This window comes from Triturus cristatus, chromosome 12 (genome assembly GCF_964204655.1).
Source record: "Triturus cristatus chromosome 12, aTriCri1.1, whole genome shotgun sequence".
In the NCBI taxonomy this organism is placed as follows: Eukaryota; Metazoa; Chordata; class Amphibia; order Caudata; family Salamandridae; genus Triturus; species Triturus cristatus.
The window spans coordinates 41,399,756-41,421,007 of NC_140595.1; the positions used below are offsets into that span (position 1 = coordinate 41,399,756).

At 41.8% G+C, this 21,252-nt stretch overlaps 1 protein-coding gene across 3 annotated transcripts in view; it reads left to right on the plus strand.

The window, feature by feature from the left end:
• Positions 1-273: 273 nt before the first annotated feature.
• Positions 274-21,252, plus strand: part of UPF1 (UPF1 RNA helicase and ATPase) — a 217,924-nt gene continuing 196,945 nt past the window's right edge. For 2 of the 3 annotated variants that reach the window (XM_085638724.1, XM_085638725.1), the window contains exons 1-2: positions 314-799; positions 18,230-18,369. In XM_085638724.1, coding sequence (XP_085494850.1) covers positions 629-799; positions 18,230-18,369 — 311 coding nt within the window. In that variant the 5' untranslated portion in view covers positions 314-628. Of the gene's footprint in view, positions 800-18,229; positions 18,370-21,252 lie in introns of all 3 variants that reach the window. The other variant, XM_085638726.1, reaches the window with a different exon arrangement.

The following is a 21,252-nucleotide window of genomic DNA, read 5'->3' on the forward strand; positions in this document are numbered from 1 at the left end:
GTAGAACATTAATTCAATATAAATTTGAGTAACATTATGAATACCTGGAGGAAAAAAAATGCACGGTATTAAAATAGTAATCAACCTAGTTATTACAATGATCTTTTTTCTTCATCAGTAATGTATTTATATTTTAAAATATAAGATACAGATAATACAATTTTTTAGTATTTCTGCTCATGTTGAGATATCTCCGTCCAGCGCTTGCAGGACTCCCACCATTCGAAGATGGTGCCTGGGTTCGCTTCCGCGCAGCCCTCCCGTGACGATAGTGACGCCGTGTGACACGGAGGACGCCGCAGCGCGCCTTGTCACTGCCACTTCCTGCGCGGGCCGTACTCTGCCGTCAGCGCTGCCTGAGCCCTCCTCTCGTCTCTGCCTCCGCCGCCTCTACCCGTTGGCCGCTCGCGCCGCTTCCTGGGGTTTCCTTTCAACCTTGCCGTGAGGTTCGGTGCCGTTTGTTCCCTTTGCCCTCGCGAGCCTTCTCGCCCTCCTTTCCGGGCCACCGCAGGCCGCGCCGGGCCGGTCCCAGCAGGCCTTTTAAACAGGGTCCGATCTCCGCAGGGAGCAGGCCGGGCGCACTCGCTACTCTCCTTCCGCAAGCCCGAGGACAGGCCCAGCCGCAAACATGAGCGTCGAGGCGTACGGACCCAGTTCTCAGACCCTCACCTTCCTGGACACGGAGGAGGCCGAGCTGCTGGGCGCCGACACCCAGGGTTCCGAGTTCGAGTTCACCGACTTCACCCTGCCCAGCCAGACGCAGACTCCCGGGCAGAGCCAGAACCAGCTGGACGGACAGGTTCGTGTGTCCTACCTGTCATCTAAGTGCCCTCTCGCACTCCTCTTCCGCATTGGTCTGCTGCCTGTTCATAGTCTTCTCTTGAATATTTCATCAGTTTTAAAGCAATTTTTTAATTTATTTTGGGGCTTTGAGGACACCAGTCATTTTAGAGAATCACATAATATGAACCAGCTTAACAATTTATATTGGTATTAAATATTTACATTTGCTTCTCACCATTAGTATAGCAGCATAGAACTTTTCTTGCCTGCTTTTTTCTTCTTCTAAGAGTGAGTTGAATGTGTATCAGTAACTAACTACCTGCCAGATAGTTTTCTGTATTTCTCACTTCTACTCTTTTATGCCTTTTAAATAACACATTCAATTACCCAAAGCATGGTATTCAGTTAACGACCTCGGGCGGATGGAAACCTGATTATGCATTGCCATGATTTGATTTAAGACTTTCAGAACACCATTTTTTTTCTTAGTAGTGGATGTAAACCTCACCTAACCATCCATTTTTGGGTAATTCCCGTGTATGTATTGCGGGTTATGTGAATTTGTAGAGCATGGCTAATCGCCTGTAAGGGCATCCAGGCGCTGAGTAGAGTAGGCCTGAGTGTGGAGGAGATCATCATGCTTGTTTCGTCTGCAAGAGCCATGTCTTGAAGTTGCTTCAGAAGTTCATGAGGAAGGGGGGGGTTGAGGTATTTTGGAAGTCATTCCAGGTGTTGGCTACAAAGTACGAGAAGGAGCGTCCTTCGCTTCTAGTCTTGATGCAAGTGAGGTGTGTTCTTGCCTGGAACGCAGATCAAAGGTGTCTGGTTAGTTAGTTGAAGCAAGCTGGACCAGTTTTGTTGACAGCTTTGTAGGCGTAGGTGAGTAGCTTGAACTTACATCTTTCCTTGAGTGGGAGCTAGTGGAGATTGTTGAGATGTAGGTATTTTGTGGGATGTTCACGGTGAGTCTGGCCCGGGTGTTCGGGGGTGGTTTGGAGGTGGTGTAGGACATAAAGTGGGATTCCGATGTAAAGGGTGTTTCCGTAACCAAGTCTACTTGTGATAAGAGCCAGGGTGACCGTTCCTCTAGCGTTGGGATAGATCCACTTGAAAACTTGTGTGTTTGTAAATGAGTGCTCAAGCAGTTCAGTCAAGCCCTTAAGATAAAGTAAATTGGTTCCAGAATGGTCACTAAACAAGAGAGAATGTTTTAAGTTGACATCAGCAAGAAGCAGTTTTGTTAACATCCTTTTTTGACAGGGTTTCTGCTGGATCTCCTCATCTTAGAAGTAGTTTGTTCAGGGTAAGGAGAAGGTAGGCTGGTCCGGAGAAAAGCAGAGTTATTTCACTGGTCGTATGCAGCTGTTTGCTTTTAGGTGGGACAGATGCCTTTCCACTGATAACATAATGTGGGTGAAATTATGAAGAGTACAGGTATGCTTGCTGTTTCTGTTGGCTAATGTAGGCCATTCTGAAGCGGACAATGTTTTACCCATCAGACCATTTGCTTTTTTAGTTAAAATAACTTAATTGTGCTACATTTCATACTTTGCTTAATTCTAAAGCACTGCAAATAACAGAGGTTACTGTTATGCAATTTGTTCTAATGAATCTCAGAATGATGGACACTGCGTCCGCTCTGCTGGGAGTAGAAAACTCAGCCTGCAGAACACTACCTTGTCAGAGGCGCGATCTTCTGCTTAGAGCCACCCTGCTAGCATTTTTTGTGATATGTACCTGATGACTTAACCTATACCTGTCAAGTAATCAATATAGTTTTTAGTCACTTTAATAAAGTTTTCAAAAATATCAATATTCTCTCTTTGAAACCTTCAGATAATACTAAGAGCTTGCGAGTTGCCCAAAATGCGGAGGCACATTTCTTAATAAAGTAGTAAGATACACTGACATGTCATACTTGATAGCTGGACTTGTTTCTACTCTAGCAGTTTTTCCTTCATCAGGCTTTTATTATTAAAGTGGTGCAACACCCAAGAGGTATACAATCTCACTTTTTTTAAATAGTGTGAGTATGGCCTAAAACGAAGCCTGGCCCACATAATATGCACTTGGTGGGTGAACTAGTAGTTTTCATTGGTTCGTTTGTTACCTGTGACAAATCAGTTCATGAGTTAAATTCAATTAATAACCAGTGAGCAAAATAAAATGTCTTATAACAAACATCATGGTTTTATTGAAGAATGTATTGGTGTTTGTTTCTGGACTTAAAAAGCCTGATAACAACCATGTGCCTTAGAAATTATGTGTGTGGTGTTGTAATGAAAGCTGTAAAAGAAGGAAAAAAACGTCCCGTTCTTCTATACGTTGACATGAAACTCTCTGAGGTACAGCAAGGACATAAAACACGTTTCAAGAGTTAGTCATTAAAAATGTAGTGGAACTACTACTAGAAAGTTACCCAACATTAGAGTATACTGTAGCCACTTAAAAGTAATTTATGGTGAAACTAAAAAAGTGTGAAATTCTGGTAGGCACCTAGAACTTGATGCCAGAATAGTCTTAGGGGATACCATAGTTAAAGATTATTCTGATACCTGATTTATAATCAGTAATTTTTAAATATTTATTGTATAGTTGGGCAGCATGTACAGTATCTTTTAAAGTTAGGAATATAAAAGCAATAATAGTTTTGTTAAAATTGTGTTAACGTCCTCTACTTGTTGTTTGGTTCATTCTTCAGCTCTCATTCAGCGTTGTAAGGCTATATTGGTTTCTTATTAATTGATTATTCTCTTTACATTAATGCTTTCTCTGTCCACACGATTACCATTCAGGTCGTCATAAATCAAAATTCCTGTAAACAAGTCTACTGTACCTGAGACACTCCTCAGGGACTAAACATGCAGGCTGTGTCTACTGCCTCAGTGCCTAATGAAAGACATGGATGCTAATGCATGATATTGTTTTCTTTGCATCCACTGCAGTGCCAAAGCACAGCCTGCTGGCCAAGAGTTAATCTGAAATGTATTAAAGGTGCTTTCACCTTCTGCCAATAACCCTTCATGCCTGTGGCCCACATCAGTTGCCTCCACATAGACTGTCATCAAAGCCATCGAACTGGCTCTCTGTTGAGCTAAACAAACTACCCGTGCTAAGCATGTCCCCTTTACAACTCTTGCTTGCATACAAGAGCATGTTCTGCATGACTACTTGTGCGAGTGCAGCTTGATAAGTTTTCTTGGCTACCTTTAAAAGAGGCTCTCCTTCCTGGAGACTGGGTCTTGTGCCTATAAGCAGGACGAGAATGCATAATTGCGCAGTTCAGGTACATGGAGTGACACGCTCTATGGGCAGCAGTGAACTAGTTAAGTTACACATGCTGTCACAGCTCACAAGCACTGAGAGACCGCACCGTTGGAAGACTTGTTATGTAATCCTAATAGTATTTAAAAAAATGGCTTTCATTGTATGTGGCCAGAGTAAGAGTCATATAAACATCACTTAGTTTCTGGATATATCCAACAGTGTGAATTGCACCAATACAAGTCTGTATTGTTCCCTGGACGATGCAAGTCACCAATTGCCTTTAAGCCTTGAATGGCTCCTTACCGTCCCCGAATAGAAATTTCTTGGGTACTTCAGGATGTATAGTTCCCGACCAATTCGAACTAAAAGCTGCTCCTAGTAGACTGTTGCCATGAAACCGTTCAGTGTTTGTTTTCAGATGCATATTACATATCTATGTATATGCCTATCTCATCAATCGTACTTGGATGCTGTGAAGCTGGCCATTCTCATAAATGGGGTATTCAATACGTTTAATTTTTTTTTTACCACACTTGATCCAAGGCCTTACTTGCCTGATTTCAGATAAATAAAAAGCAGCCAGGCTTTTTTGTAAAGAAACAATACAGGCTTTTAATGTCATGTTTTTCTTTTGCCTCAATATTCCAGATAGGTCCCAATTTCACTATTCTAACCTGGATGAAGTTCAGAAAGCATGTTAAATGCGGCTTATTACCGAGACACATCGTGTCTTGGGACACTACCCTTGATCCCTCCTGAGTTCAATCCCATGTTCTCTCATCTAAAATGTCATGGTTCAATGGATGCCCCTGACAGGTGCGTTTTGATGCTGGAATTCCCAAATTCCTGTTTGTCCACCATGGAATAAAAGTGCCTCAGCAGTTCCTTTTTGGACTATTTCCTTGTTGTCGTATATGAACAGAATGTTGGCTGGTGGTTTTAAAATTTAGAGAGATTGCATGAAATTGTTCACATGAAAACAGTTTGACAAGATATTGAGTGCAACCAGTCTATATTTGTGTAAATCATAATTAAGATAGTTTTAAATGGCAACCAATATTGTCTCTTGTTAATGGCAAAATAAGGTTACCCGTTAACTAGAAATGATCCTCAACTTCATAAATGTATGTTTTGTATAACTACAAATGTGCTTATTTACAATGTGTAGCATTTGGATGCTACATGGGATTAGGTGTATGTTGAATTCATGCTGCATATGTAGGATTTCACCTGAAAGCACTTGGTATATACTTAACCTAGTGTAGGTTTGGTTTCTGTCACCGTGTACCCGAGGGTGCTGCTTTTCTAGTGTGCCTCATTGCTTGTAAGGAACAGTAACCCGAGCAAGGTCAAGTTATGGACTATCATGCTGAAAGCTTGAGTTACCTATTGTTTCCAGGTTGCTAAGTATACACCACTTAATGTTGGTAGGTCGTATCTATGCAGTCGGGAGACTGACTGAAATGGACAGCAGGGTTTTGATGCAGGCTTCCTGACAATTTAAAAGGAGAGTAAAGCAACACCAATGTGTGATTAAGTGTCTAGCTTTTTTACCCGCTGAACTCTACGGTTATCATATAATAATATAATATCTACTTTTATGTGGGCCCTGTTTGTTCTCCAGACGTTTTACAACTCGCAGTGAAAGAGTAATATAACAGGCGGATTTACATGCCTTTCTAGGATTACATTTAACTTTCACATAATCCCCTTTAAAAAGGTTGGACAAAGTTGACATGTTGGGGTACCTGCATATTGAAAATTAGAAAGCTTCTGTTTTCTTTATGGCTATTATGCTCCCTCTTTAGGAAAATAAAATGGCTTCGCTTTGTCCCACTCATAGAACGTATACATTATGACTAATGTGCTTTACTTTGGATATTTCCCTGGTTTGGGGTTAAACACCCCCCTTTTAATGTTGACATCTATGGGAAATAAGTCCTGATGCTACGCAGAATGTATTGAAATCAATCAGTAGATTTATAGAGTGCTTCTTGTCACCAGTGAGGGTATCCAAGCGCTGGCAGGATCCAGTTGAAATCATTACTTTTATTAAAGGGAGGAATTCCACAAATTCTGGAAACTTTGTCTTTAGCAAATGTCCACATAGTGCTTCTCTCAACTCCATAGGCACAAAAGCTTTAGTCACACAGAAGATTGCATGTGATTGTGACTGGGTCGCATGAATTGATAGGAGGCAAAATTTAAACTACGTCAAGGTCTTGCTGATTCTTTTGTCCAGAACTAACTTTGTCACAGTGCTCAATGGAACTCCATTAATATTTTAGATTGCTGCCCATTTAAACTTTTAGTGAAGGGTCAAAAGACAATGCAACTGTTTATTTGAAAAGTGTTTGGGTTTCTTTGGTGCAAACGTAGAGATGGGGCGTAGAACACTTTAGTAAAAAGTGTCTTTATGCCATATGTTTGTTTATATGTCATTGTGCAGGGCAAATGGAACAGTTGCGGTAGAAATGAGTACAATTCCCCAACAAGGCAGAATGTTAGGGTAACTAACTGCAGATGTAGCTGAATAGAATCTTTGTTTGAAAGAAATTATTTCACCTTTACAAGGCACAAAACATTGCATTTTGTGGAAATTTGGAATATATCTTTCTTTTTAAGTATCTGGTTATCTTCGGTTTCTTAAGTCTATATGCAGATTTAATTGTGATGAACATCAAACCTAGAGAGGAAATTCATTATTCTAGAATTTTCTTATCGCTGATGGCACCTCCATAGTACTGATGTGTATTGGCTCTAAGAAAGATCACGATTGAAAAATATAGATTAAGAGGAAGTTTAATTTGGTGGAAAATATTCTTGATTGCATTTGACATGTGGGCTGTCTTTTCAGTGGAGCATGAAAGTTATAGACTAGATTCTGGCATACTTGCAATCTGTCACACAATACTAATCACTGACATTCCATATAGAAATAGCACTGTCCTATTGTGTATGCTAGATGAAAGAAACAGTGGCACATAGAAATAGTCTTTTACCAATTTTTATTGCTTTACTACTTGTACATTTGGTAGGCTTTTCCGTCCAGTATAGGAATGTGAGATTTCTTAGTAAGGCTCTATTGACTAAGCAATTAACCTGACATAATTTTCAACAAGTTTCTGAAATTTATAAAAATGTGTATTCCTACATCTTGCCCAGTAGCTTCAAACAGCGTGGATATTTTAATTTGTAATCATATTTATACTTCCCACTCCATAAAGTTGCACAAGAAGAGGCGATATACAGTTTGTGTTATCATCCAAGCAACCACTTTATCTTTTTGAGGACCCGAATGCCACATGGTCTCACTCATAGTATTTAGTCCACTGGTAAATAAAAGCTGGAAATTCATTTTCCTGCAATATACCGTACAACATCGAGTATATCATTTTCCTTCTTGAAAAAAAAGCACACTTTTTGCTGTCACTCATCAAAAGGATTCCACCAATAATTGAAACATTATAATATTTTCTTTATTTAAATCGAAAGGTGCCAGCAGTGTCATTTTGTGTTGTATTGTAGACATTCATTTTCTTTGTTTATCATAGCCTCCGGTGTTGGATAATATGAAATCCTTGTTACAAATCCTATTTACATTTGATAGTTTCATATATAGGTTTACATATGATACATAAGTCATTTTTATGCTTGGTGTGAACTTGCTTCAGATGCATCACTTCAAAACTGATTCCAGAAAACGCTGTTAATCACTGACTAGAGTTTGTGGCTGACACACTTTCCTACTTTACTATGGGGAATGAGTGTTCTGTTTGAAATCTGGTGAGGTTATCTGAATGCAGATATCCGCTTTCTGATCTGAGCAAAGCATGTATTTAGGAACATAAAGTCTTTACCTCGTTTCATCAGTTTGTGGTGGTTCTGGGTGAGCCTTTTTCTTGAAGGTTTATCTGGAGCTTGGACTAAGGACTGGGAATTTAGAAGGAAACATCATCTACACAGGACTTTCAGCATGACAGAATAGTTGGGAGAGGCTATTCTGAATCGGTGCATTCCTTTTTGGGGCTGTGAATGCTTAGTTAAAGGAGAATGTGCCACTTACCAGGATAAAGTCCCAGACAATCTTGTTTGAGATGCATGCCGTTTTAAAGGTATCGTTTGTAAAGTATGAATAGCCAAGTTGTCGTGGTTCTGTGTGCCTGAGTGTAGAAGTTGTATGGTGGCCACGTTCTGAGTTCACTGATTTCAGTTGGTAGATAGAGAGGGGGAGTTAAGGTTCAGTCTGCCGGAGTAAAGTAGGTGCCACAGAACCACAGCAGTGGTGGCTTGCCCCTTTGATGGAATCCTAAATGTGGCGCAGACTTCAAGATTTAGAAGGCACTTAAATAAACTGTGGCGCACGATAGAGGTTGAGTATTTAAAGACTTTCAGGTTCCTCACTTTCAATGAGAGGGTTGGTGAGTGTTGTAGTTTCTAATGCCTAATAGTAGTCGATGCTGCTTTTTACAGCTTTATTTGCTGACAGCTTATTTGTTGTCGTTTTTGGTAGAACAAGAGCGATTTCCCCCCCCCCCCCCTCCCTCCCCCCCAGCCAAGGTGAACCTGGATATGCAGTAAATATAGACAGGTGGTTGCTATGACTCTCATTTGACCTAAAGGTAAGGTATGCAGTGAAGTTCTAGTTAGCAATAAGTGCTCATCCGAACATCACAACTTAAACAGTTATTTTGTCTTTGAACAAAAGATCCAACAATTGTCAGAATATTGACATCTCAAAAAAAGTGTGGTGTCCCCAGTGACAATGTTTGTATGGTAATGTGTAGTGACTTAAGTGAGTGATCTACGCATTTGAGACAAGCTGGTGGACTTTTGTAGGAAGCATGCAACAGAGGTGAAGGGTGCCAAAAGAGGCTGAAAGAAATGGTGTAGAATTTTGTTGATGAAGTACGGGTAAGTTCAGCCCAAGGTGGTACCTTGTATTCTGATGTTCCGTATCTGTAGAAGTATGAGGCGATGGTTGACATCCATGCTAGAGGAGAGGTTCATTAGTAGGAGAGTGGTGTCATTAGTGCAGTTATATCAGGCAGCTGTTTTTCATGAAGGAGACATTAGTGAAGACTGAAATTGGATTAGTTTGCCTCTTGAGGGTGTGTTAGTCATTGGTTATTAGCTGTACAAATCACCTGTTGATTGCTTGTTTCTTTATATGTGATGGCCGTTGATCACTGGAAAAGTTTTCAAATGTTAGACATTTATTGATGGTTCTCTGCAAATGCAGCAATGTAGTATGCTCTAAAACATTTTAGTGGGACATTGGTTTTTCAGCTATGGGCAATGCTGCGGCCTTGAAGTCTTTCATTGGTTGAAAGTGTCTTGGAGAGCAGCATGGATTGGTACCTAGAGGGTCAGAGGATGGTGTGTTGATGGGCCTTTGTATTTACAGTTTACAATGCTTTTGTGTAGTTCCGTTAATGGTTATGCTGCTTCAGGGTTGCAGGCACTATAAATCCAGTTTTTGCGATACCTTTGTAAATTGGGGAGTGACATTGGAGAGGCATCTTGCTGCTATACTTTTTCCCCCTTGTCTTTTTGATGATTCCATTTACTGCGTCCAAGAGTTTTATGTTTGACGGAAAAATTCAGATATTTAGTCTATTTTGAGGTCATGGGAGAGCAGTGAGCTGCAGGTGGCAGAGAAACATATAGAACTGCTGAAACCTCATATAGCGTTATTGTTGAGAGATTTATTCTGAGGCCTGTAAGTATTTGGTGTTGGAGATTTAAATGGATGGGTGTTATGGTTTTCCCACTGGTCAATTTTCTATTACAGTGATTTGGTGAGGTCAATATGACTTTTAGGGTATACCTGGTTTAATGTGTGACCAAACAATAGTTGGTGGCAGTTCAAAGATTTTTTAATTTAAATAGACGTTTGAACTATGGGTTGCACAGTATGCAAAGGTTGATGCTATAGATGATATGAAGGAAGGTGTCTAACTTGTTTGGAGGGACTTGTAGACTGGTAAGAAGGTAGGAGCAGAGGCTACCCTTTTTGTTTGGCTGGAAATTGCTGGAAGCTAGTAATTTAATTGTTCTCAACTTTAATAGTTTAAACTGCAGTTGGCTTGCAGTTCGGTGTCTTGAGATTAGAGTGCACCATGAATCATCTAGCAGTTAGTTTAGATTTTTTCACTGTCTACTGATACCTTTGTTGTGTAAACTCCTATCCCTCAAGTTCATAGATGTTGATGGCAGCAGCATCCGGCAGTAGTCTAAAGGCCAGTAATGCTAAAAGGTTTTGGACTTGTGTGAGGAAAACTGATTGCTGTGTTTGATTCTGCCAGCGATTCGCAAGCCAGTTTTTTTGTCTGTTCCAGTTTCAAAGCACTGCCTGAAAATGTAAGAAAGCAAAAGACACACAATTGATAGACGGAATGCAGAACAAATCAAAACATTCACCCCAGTCCAGAGATCTGGGTTAAATCCATCATTATTTTGCTCACCATGCCACCCCAGTTTAGACCTGGCCATATGCAAATCAGCCTTGACCCTGTGCCTCATGGGAACAGTCCAGCCTGAACTCCCAAGAATTTGCATTTGTCACCCCGAGTGGGAAGGGTATGCCTAGACGTGGGTCCCTTGCTCTCCATGCCACTGGTATCAAGCTATCCTGGCTGAAGAGGGGTGAACCCCCAAAACCGGTCCTAGGATGCTTGTTTCCAGTCCAGGGGGGACCTGGCTTGGCAGTTTGGGCTGGACTCTTCCCATGAGGCACAAGGTCAAGACTGATTTGCATATGGCTGGGTTCAAACTGGAAAGGCATGGTGAGCACAAAAACGATGGATTTAGGCCCAGATCTCTGTACTGGGGTGAATGTATGACATTGTTCTGCATTCTGTCCAACTGTTTTTGCATTTGAAAATGTAATAAAGGCAGCAGCGATATAAGAGCCCATAAGGAAAATATGCAGCATTAAAGAAATGGCACATTCTTACAGCAGTGAACAACTCATTTATGTAGGAGTGCCCATAAACAATAAAGGTCGCTTCAGCTTATTTCCATCAAGTAGTAACTCTTTGTAATGGTGTAGGAAAAGCTGTTGCTTGGAAGTTCGATTTAGGTGGGTTTGGAGTTGGGCATCTGGGCTTAAAATGGAGGCACTAATTTTAATAAGGAGAATCTGAGAGAAGTTTTAGGAAGAAGGTTCTCACAGCCTCCAGCTATTTACTACCAGTGAAGAGCAAATCCTTAAGTTTGGGAGGCCTTTTTGCAAAGCCTGTCAGGGCCATTAAGCATCGGTTGATGATGAAACAAATGTCTGGGAATGATAGTGTATTCTGAGCCAAAGTCAAGACCAACTTAGTTAATTTATCTTCGTTTCATCTCCATCTCATGTTCATTGAGCCAGAAGCTGTCAGTTCTTTGTTAAGGAAAAGCCCTTGAATGCTCATGTCCTAAGTGAATGAGAGAGAATGGGATGGTCTCTTAAGATTTTGAGATGAGGTGCGTTGAGATGAAATAATTATAGATAATACTTCCATGTGTAACTTCTGCAATTTTGAGCTGGTTGGTGGTAGTGATTTAGTGTAAACCATTGCTGCAAAGTGGCCCCTTTCAGATCACCACATGACTGTCTACATAGTTCACTTTTTCCCTGTGTTCGCTTAACCAGACGAAGCCAGACTTACTGGTGGGAACTTCAAAGGAAGCATTGCAGTGGTTAAAGAATGATCAGGGTTATCATTTTTCAAACAGTCAGTTTGTCCTCTCCGAGATTTAAGAAAGCCAATTAGAATGTTACATTTAATGGGCTCCTACAGAGACAGACAATTGGTTGCCACTGTCAAATTATTTGGAGAACAAGATATATTTTATAGGTGTACCTACGTTTTGTTTAGATTTTAATTTAAGCCTGGGGTGGCAGATTATGCCCTCAGTAAGAAGTTACCTTCATTCTATTCTCATGAACAGAACTTGATGTCACATCACATGACTTGATCTGTAAATGTTAACACTAGAACCAGGTTAGTGAACCTTACTTGAATAATTGTTTTCTTTCGTTACGCAGTATAAATTTACCTCCTGATGGACATTTTTGTCTGAAATGCATTGAGGATTTGATTTGAGGAGGAGTTATGGATGAAGACTTAATGAATTGTTTAAATTTAATTTACCATGAACATCACCATTTGAAGAAAGAATAAAATAAATATTGAAAAAAGACTTTGATAAATGTTTTACCTTTTTATTTGAAATTGCTGAACCCCTGCCAGTGACCCAAAGGTCTGCCAGGGGGACACTGTACTAACCTTAGTCAGTGCATCATTGGCAAGTATTGAAGGCACTTTGAATTAGTGAGTGACACCCTGTTGGCACCCAACATAGCTACGAACCAGTTTACTCTGATCACATAAGGGAGTGCACGGATTATTCATGTGGTTAACTCTCATTTTATACTTGTGGCAACTGTGTCAGCGTTGGCCTTTCTTCCACCCAGTTTTCTTTTCCAGTACACCTGCCCATTGTGAGTCAGCACTGGAGAATCCATCACCCCTTACTAATCTGACTGCTGACTCTGTACCACGGCTCAAAACAGTGACTCTCCACCCTAGGTGTAATAATATGTTGCTTGAAAGGGAATCTTAACTGTGCTTAGCGTGATCACAATCTTCTAATCCTCACCTGACACATGGTGCTATGGACCTGCACATGAACTGTCGCCAGGCCTTATTTTCAAATTACTTTCTCCCTTGAAGACAGTGAGCCTGGGAATCCTTCACCAGCCCACGTATTCAGTCGCCCTAAGCGACTTTTTGCACAGTTTGTATTGTTTTCCTAGCTGAAGGAACAGCTTAAAAAACCCAAAACGGGTGCATTATCCCGGTGAAAGATGTATCACAACTGAGTAAAACGGTTATGAAATTATGTGGTGTTCACTTTTAACTGTAGTCAACAATTCTAAACGGCATTGAGTATTTCCCAAACATTGCAGCTTCCACAACTGTAAATTTCATTTTTTCACCCTTAGCTATTTATTAACTACTGAATTTACTGTCATTTTGTATTGACAGGATTCACCTTACTAGCCTCATTTCAACATGACGCTTTGCTGGGTTACTCCCCTTAGACTAGATTCAGATCATGCAGTCTATCACTCAGTTGATATGTTTTTGCTAATAACTTTGCGCATGTTTGGGTACAGGAAATACATATTTTTGTCTTTGGGGTTAAAAATCTTAATAATGTGGGGCATCAAAGCTAAAGTTAATTGAGTGGAAAATGGCACTTGTGACCCAATACAGCAGTTACTGATCAAGATACGTATCTCTAGATTTTGCCCAGCATTGGTGGTATTTATAGTTCAAACTGCCACAGATGGGTGAAATTTCACATTATAAATTCTGAGCTGGCTAATGAAAAATGGGGTACCCATCGGTTTGGCCTTACAGATATGGTGAACTTACTTAAAGTTGTAAATTTGTGAGTAGTTACAAGCACTTGCATGCCTGTTCTCACCCTTATTTCACTTCCTCTTACTTCTTTAAGTAGGTGGAAAAGTTTGAATGTGATCTAGTCACCACCTGTTTCTTAATGAGAGATGGAAATAGTTCTTGAAAACGAAAAATCATTTTAGTTTCGAGAAAGTAATGGGGTATAGTTTTAAGGCGATGGGGGAATGCTAGGGAAGTTACTTTGAATGAGCCTCAGCAGGGCTCATTCCAAGTAGTTTCCCTAACGTTCCCCCATTCCCTTAAAACTATGCCCAATTCTATTTTTTTTCCAGGATAAAAATATCGAAAGAGAGTGCAGTCAGGGAGAAGTTTGGCAGACTGATTCTACAATAATTGTATTTCCACACTAAGAGAGGAAAGGTGGAAGGTAATGGTGGCATTTTTATTGTGGAAGCAGGACATTGTCCTACTTTTTCACGAGGCGACAGCTTCAGACAGTGCAGGTTTAGATGTTAATTAAAAGAAATAATGATCTTTCTAACATATTGCAAGTATATGAACACTTTACTTCTCAGACAAAAACATATGAATAGAGGAGGAATGTACACTACCCTGCACAGATCTCCCCTTTTTATATTTAGCATACTTTACAAATGAGCGCACACACAGGATTTCCCAAGACAAATGCACAGTGCAGATCGCGTTTTCATTGGTCTGGCACAATTTGTTTTCCTGCCAAAATTGTGGAGTTTTTAATTGGTACAATACTACCAGCATTATGTTGTTGTGCTATGCAAGAAAGTTTCAGGTTTATTATCCTAAACAAGAATGTAGCTTGTAGCAATGTTGCCAAAGTATCTGCTGTGCTTGACATTTTCTAATGCGTGCCCAGTATTTCTACCGGGTACAAGGCCTGAAGAGCCTAGGAAGATGTGTATTGTAATACAAGAATATCCGTGTAGTTCCCATTTACAACACATTCTAAAAAGAAGCCTGCATTAGATTGACCCTCTTGAAGTTGTTACAGCATCATGCTTCGTTACTTCCAACATAATTAACCTTTCTGCTGTGTTTCCTTCTTGAATGCTTACTAATCCTGCGTGCGTGCGTGTGTGTGTGTGTGTGTGTGTATATATATCTATTCTGCCACAAGGAGTTTCTTTCATACTTAGTGGTGTTGGTTTCAACGACAATGGTATTCTCTTGTTAACCTTCACCATTTCGTAGATAGGTCCTCCTGTGGGCCATGAATGTAACAAGTCATTGTCGACGGTAAAATGACTTGTTGGTGTGATGGTTCTATTTGTAAAATCAAAATGTAGAACTGACCTATAGTACTACCTAATGGACTGAGCAAGCTCAATCGTAATACAGAAATGCAGGCTGGTATTGTATTTGCAACATCTTAGTGTTTTTTGAGAGATCCCTAAACTAGAGTAGCCAGACAATGTGAAATGGTCATTACACTCAAAGTCCACAATTGGAAAGCATATATTCTTATTAATAATGTTTTTGCATGTTTAGTAACTCCTCGCAGCCAGCTAAGTAAACCTAAATGTGGTAATAAAAAAATGTCTAAAAACCCAAATGAACTTTGTCCCTTATCAAATATAAAACACAACAGCTATGGCTCTGTTTTAGACTAACACAGACGGACATGTAGTTATATTTATTGTTGTTTGCTTGAACAGGATCCTGCTTTTAAGCCTGTCCTATTTTGTGTGAAGAGGGAAGAAGTTCAATATATGCTGAGCATATTATTTGTGTAGTCACATCAGTCATTGAGGGAGGGTCAGAAATGTAGCTATGCGATCTGATACTGTAAATATGCACTTTGAAGCAGTTTGTTTGCTCGCCATCATCCACATAGACCATTCGGTACACCGCTGCAACAGCCAATGCTGCCCCAGCCGTTGAACATTTCAACTTCAACCTCAAAACAGACTGGTAGTCGACCATCAGAGGCTCGCTCCCTTGTGCTACCGAACCCCTTGGACCGCGCTCCAGCTTCTCTAACATCATAGTCTCCAAAGACTACATTTTCCTCTGCGACCTCAGTGACACCAACACCACCAACCTCTTCGACAGCATGAATAACATCGGAGTCACCCAACTCGTCCTTGACCTCACACATCACTCAACACATACTGGACCCCATCTTCACCTCCAGTAACCCTGTCAGACACCGCCACATCACCACTACAGCTAAAACAAACTATCACAGACCCAATGGACCGAATCCTTCAATACCTCCAACCCAGGCAGTGCCACTAACCTGGACCAGGGTGTCAAGAACTCCAACAGCATCGACTCTATCAAGAACAAATGACACAGGAGATGTGCCAAACAAGCCAACTGGTGCACCGAACTGAGATCAGCAAAGCGCAACAAGAAACAACTGGAAAGCAGATGGTGCTCAATCAAGGACACCTCCGACAGTACTGCCTTCAAGACCTCCCTGAACCTATACCACTGTCTGCTGAGAGAGAATAAGAACATCGCCGTAGCTGGTCGCATCAAATTTAGCTCCAACCACAGCAAAGAACTCTTCAACATCTTCATTGAGTTTTCCAACCCTGCAGCCACAGAAAACAGCATCATCCACTCACAGGGACTCTGCGATAACCTTTCCACCTTCTTCTACGACAAGATTGCCCCATCTACAAAAACTTAGAATCCATGCTTACTGACATCCTGAACCTACACTTCCTCACCACAACCAGCACACCATCAACTGACCACATGGAACCAGCTCACCACTGACATCATAAACTCCATTCACTCAGGAGCTCCCACGGACCCTTGTCCTCACAACATCTTCAAACCTGGAAGCCACAGGATTATCTGCGAGCTCACAACCTTAATACCCACGGCCATCTTCCCCGAAGATTGGAAACACGCTGAAGTCAACCTGCTACTTACGAAACCATCTTCTGATCCCTGCAAGCTCAGCCCTGCTCCCTTTCCCGGCCAAGGTCCTGGGGAAGGCCATCAACAGACAGCTCACAATGCATTTCAAACAAAACCTTTTTCTTGACTGCTCCCAGTCTGGATTCAGAAGCAATCACAGCACCAAGACTACCCTGATCGCAGCCACTTGTGACATTTGAGCCCTCCTCGCCCGCGGAGAGATGGTAGCACTGACACTTCCAGACCTCTCGGCGGCATTCAATGCTGTATCCCCTCACACCCTGATTGCAAGACTGCACCACATCGGCAACCAAGGGGCCGCTCTTAGTTGGGTCGCCTCCTTCTTCATCAGAAGGACACGGCAGGTGAGCCTACCACTGCTCACATCCAAACCAAAGGAAATCAGCAGTGTTCCCCAGGGCTGATCCCTCAGCCCCTGCCTCTTCAAGACCTACATGACCCCTTTGGCCAACATTGTCAGATTCCACAGACTCCCCATCATCTACTAGGCAGATAACAACCCATCCTCTCCCCCTCCAAAGACCATAGCCACCAGTAGAACCAACTTCCACTGTTGCATGACGAGCCTTGACAATTGGATGAAGGACAACTGCCTGAAGTTCAACATGATTAATTGATCTGAGGCAACACCACCTCCCCCAGAACTCTTTCTGGTGGCTCTCGGAGCTAGAACCCTCTCCCACTCCGACTGACCACACCAGAAACCTCTGCATCATCCTGGACAGTAAGCTGACCATTAAGTCTCAGATGAACGCGATCTCCTTTGCCTGCTTCTTCACCCTGGGCATTCTGCGAAACATTTTCAAATGGCTATCCCAAGACTCGCCGTCACACAGGCCTTTATCACCAGCTGACTGGACTATGCAACATTCTCTACTCTGCGATCGCCATTCACCTGCTACAGAGACTTCAGACCATACAGAATGCCACAGCCAGACCTGTACTTGACCTCCCTTGACGAACCCACATCACCCCTTACCTCTGAGGACTCCACTGGTTCCCAATAGAGAAGAGATGTCAATTCAAGCATTTGACTCACACATACAAGGCCCTACACAACCAAGGCCCGTGTACATCAACCACCACCTGAGTTTCCACCATGCGTCTAGACAGCTATGCTCCGCATCCCTCTCTCTCGCCCACACTCCCCTGCATCCACCAAAGCAGAGGAGGAGGATGCACCTTCTCCTACCATATAGCAGAGACCTGGAATAACCTCCCCTTGCATCTCCAGACCTCCACTTCTCTGCCAGAATTACAGAAAGCACTCAAGACTTGGCTATTCAACTGAACCTCTCAGACCTGGAAGCGCCTACCTCTTGGTTGATAAGCAGCGCTCTGTAATTCGACTGATTGTATGGCTAGCGAAACCGCGGACTAGCCAGTGAACAGTTTAGTGCAGGCTTAGTCCACTTGACTCAGCAGGTAATGTTTAACTTTTATACCCTTGGTCCTTCAGAGAGGAGTATTGCATGCATATTGCTTGTTTCGTTTCTCACTTGACATCAGCTGTACAAGAAATACATTTTTGAAACTGCGTCCAGTTTACCATCTTTCTCCAATCACCCTCTCTGTAGATAGATACATATAATTATCTATCCCAAGAAATTAGAGCATCGTTGTAATGTCTTGTTTCTTCGTAAGACAAGAATTTGATGCAGGAGCACTTTTACCAAGCAAAAAAGTTTGGATCAGTAGCCTGAGAAAGCCATTTCATTTTTTTGGGAAGTAAATGGCCTTTGCCATGTTATCTCATAATGTTTTCTGAGGTCCTTGCGTGTTTTCGGAAACTAGTAAATTTACAGAGTAGAATAATTGATTTTTCTTCGCAGGTTAATGGACCTGATGGCGTTTTGCAGAATGGCGCTGTTGATGATGTAGCCAAGACTAGCCAACTGCTGGCAGAATTGAATTTTGAGGAAGATGAAGAAGATACCTATTATACAAAAGACCTCCCAACTCATGCTTGCAGGTAAACCACATTAAAAAAATAACTTCAATAATATTTTTGTTAACCCAGCGCCCAGCTCTGTAATGCAAGATCGGTAGCAACCAAAACAATATAACAAGCATTTGCAATGCAATAGGTCTCGTATTAGTAAAAGTTTGAGCTTTTGGTGTTGCAAATAATAATGCAACACCAATAGTTTTAATTTTCAATAATGCAAGACCTTCAGTAATGCGAGACCAGTAGAAGGATGTAAATAAAGACTGTATGGCTTCTTCTGGGAGAGACAGAAATATGCTTGTATGTATATGGTATTTGTGTTGCACAAACCTATCCAAAAAAAGGCAGAGGAGCATTATACGTGGTTAAAGGCAAAAGGGAAGCTTTAAGGATAACACTGGCCGAGTTGGTGGTCCAGGGGCTGCCTCTGAATAATATATAGGTAGAATTTCAGCACTATGACCGCTTAGTTGAAACGCATATTTGTAAAATGATGCAGGGCAGAAAACTAGACTTTTATTTCAATATGCAGATTTTTAAATGATACATGAAACCGGCTCTGCCGAATTTACTACATGGAAACACTTCCCACCTAGGCTCATTATCAACACCAGCGCAGATCCAAGCACACACCCCACACTGTATCGTGCTATCTCTGTGGAGAAGCGCTGTACCGCCTCCCACAGGGGTAGTAAGCGCTATACAAAGGATGTAGTTTAATACACTACAATTATGCCCGCTAGGCACTAGAGTTCCTGACTGCGGAGTTAAATGTAAATAATAATATTTTTAAGGTGGAGCCCGGGTGGCTAGGTGTGGGGATGTGGGAGGGAGGCAGATACGGCATGCCAGAGGGGACAAGAGATTACTTAACCAGCGCAAGCTGTGATATCTTCCGTGCCGGATCATGGGTAGGCGGTGGTGAGGTTATCTAGCGATTCTAGGCAGGCAAAAAAAAAAAGTATGACAGGAAATAATATTTGGCAAAACAGTGTGCTGGCGAAGCTGCAACACTTCGGTGACTGGCTCGCGTGCTTGCAACCGAAACCAGTGGTGCGTGCGCGCACACCACAGAGGAGCGGGGGAAGACTGGGGTTTCACTGGTAAATCGCTGAGGAAACACAACTTGGAACTCTGTTGGTACAACTCGCAGTGTGCCCATCTGATGACAGCGGAGCAGCCTCACAACCACGAGCCTGCAGCGCTACCAGCGGTGTTTGCAGTGCCCTGGCCGCCCCCTCCAAAAGTGCACCTCCACAACAATCTCACCATATAGCAAACCTAACACCCAGCACTTCTGCCACTTTCCAATCGCAGAGCGAACCTTTAAGAACCAGTACTTGCCAGGAAAGAAACATAAGCCGGTAGTACTTTTAATACAGTGACACCAGTCCTTAACAATTTGGAAGTCCAACGCTTTGCCAACAAGCACCTAAATTAGGCGAACAGCGTTGGTTGGTACTTTAAATCACAGCAACATGTTCACCGCTGTGCAGTAGGCTTGTAAGAGGAGCGAATCGAAAACAGTAGTGCGCGCGCACCACAGAGGAGCAGGGGCGAGGGCGCGTAACGGACACCACTGGGACATGGGCGGTTACATTTCTGAAGAAGTTGGGACATGCACACGCCTTTCACCAATGGCGTGCTGCCTTTTTTTAAAAAAAAACACACGCAAAAGCCAATAGCAGCTGACACAAACAAAAGCACACACACAAGCGTGTGGTCAGCTTTCTGAAGCCCCCTACATGAGGTCTCTCGCTGCGGGAGCAGTTCTGCGCACTGCAACTCTAGGCACGAGTCCTAAAAACTGAGAAACTGCAAACAAACACATTGTTATATAAGAAAAGTAAAACAGTCTGCCAGTCATGGCTGACTTTTCCCTGTCTTTGCAGTTTTAGCATGTTATTGATTTTCTTTACAGTGCGCATGACAAACCCTACGGATTTTAACTTTGTTATTTGGAATGGATGCACAGTTTATGTAAATGTTGGGGTAAATAAATGCTTTAAAATCTGCTTGCTAGTACGTGTAGAGTTTCGCACAAGATGTTTGCTGCAGCAGATTTCCTTTTATATGAATTTGTCCAAGAGCCCATGTATGTGCACCTTCACAATCGAAGCCTTCTACACATGCTTTCATCTGATCAGCCCCGTGTTGCAGAGCTCTGGAAGGTTCCCACTTGGTTTTCATACCTTTTAACTTTAGATTAATTTCTCTATGGCCATATGATTGGTATTTTTTCATGTTCTGTTCACACAGAATTCTGCAATTGTACTATAATTTGCTCTTGTAAATTTTAAAATGGCATTTTTCAATCCCAAATTAAGTAGCTCAATACTGGATGAGGTACCACAGCAGTGCTTTATTTTTTGATGATGATTGGAAGCCTGAAGGTCTTGCTAAACTCAGTCCTAGTCTTGTTTTTTACTTCATCCTTTCTTTACTAGTGTCTGCATCAAAAAAGGTTTCAAACCCTTGTATGAATAGTCTTAAATCTCCTGCTTTTGATTCTCGTTGTTTTTATCAACATTTACTTAGTTGCTTACCTTCTGATATATAATTTTGATGAGTTTTATTTCTTAAACTAGAGACCCTTGCTTTGTGTATATTGGCTGGATTGAAATTTGGGGTTGTAGACAATAATGCTAGTTTACAAATTGTGTGGAATGTCCAAAATCTTAAAGTGTAAAAGACAAACTGTTAATTTGAATTACAAACATGATGCACTATTTCACAGGCTGAAATTGTACATTCTTTAGAAGTTGGTGCTGGTGGTATTGAGTGATAAATTGTGGTTTTTATTACCACTTTTAGTGACGAATATCATCTCTTACACACACACCCCCTTTTTACGTCTCGCCTAGCGACGCAGCGCTGCTTGCGTAGGCGAGATCTACTGTTGCCGAC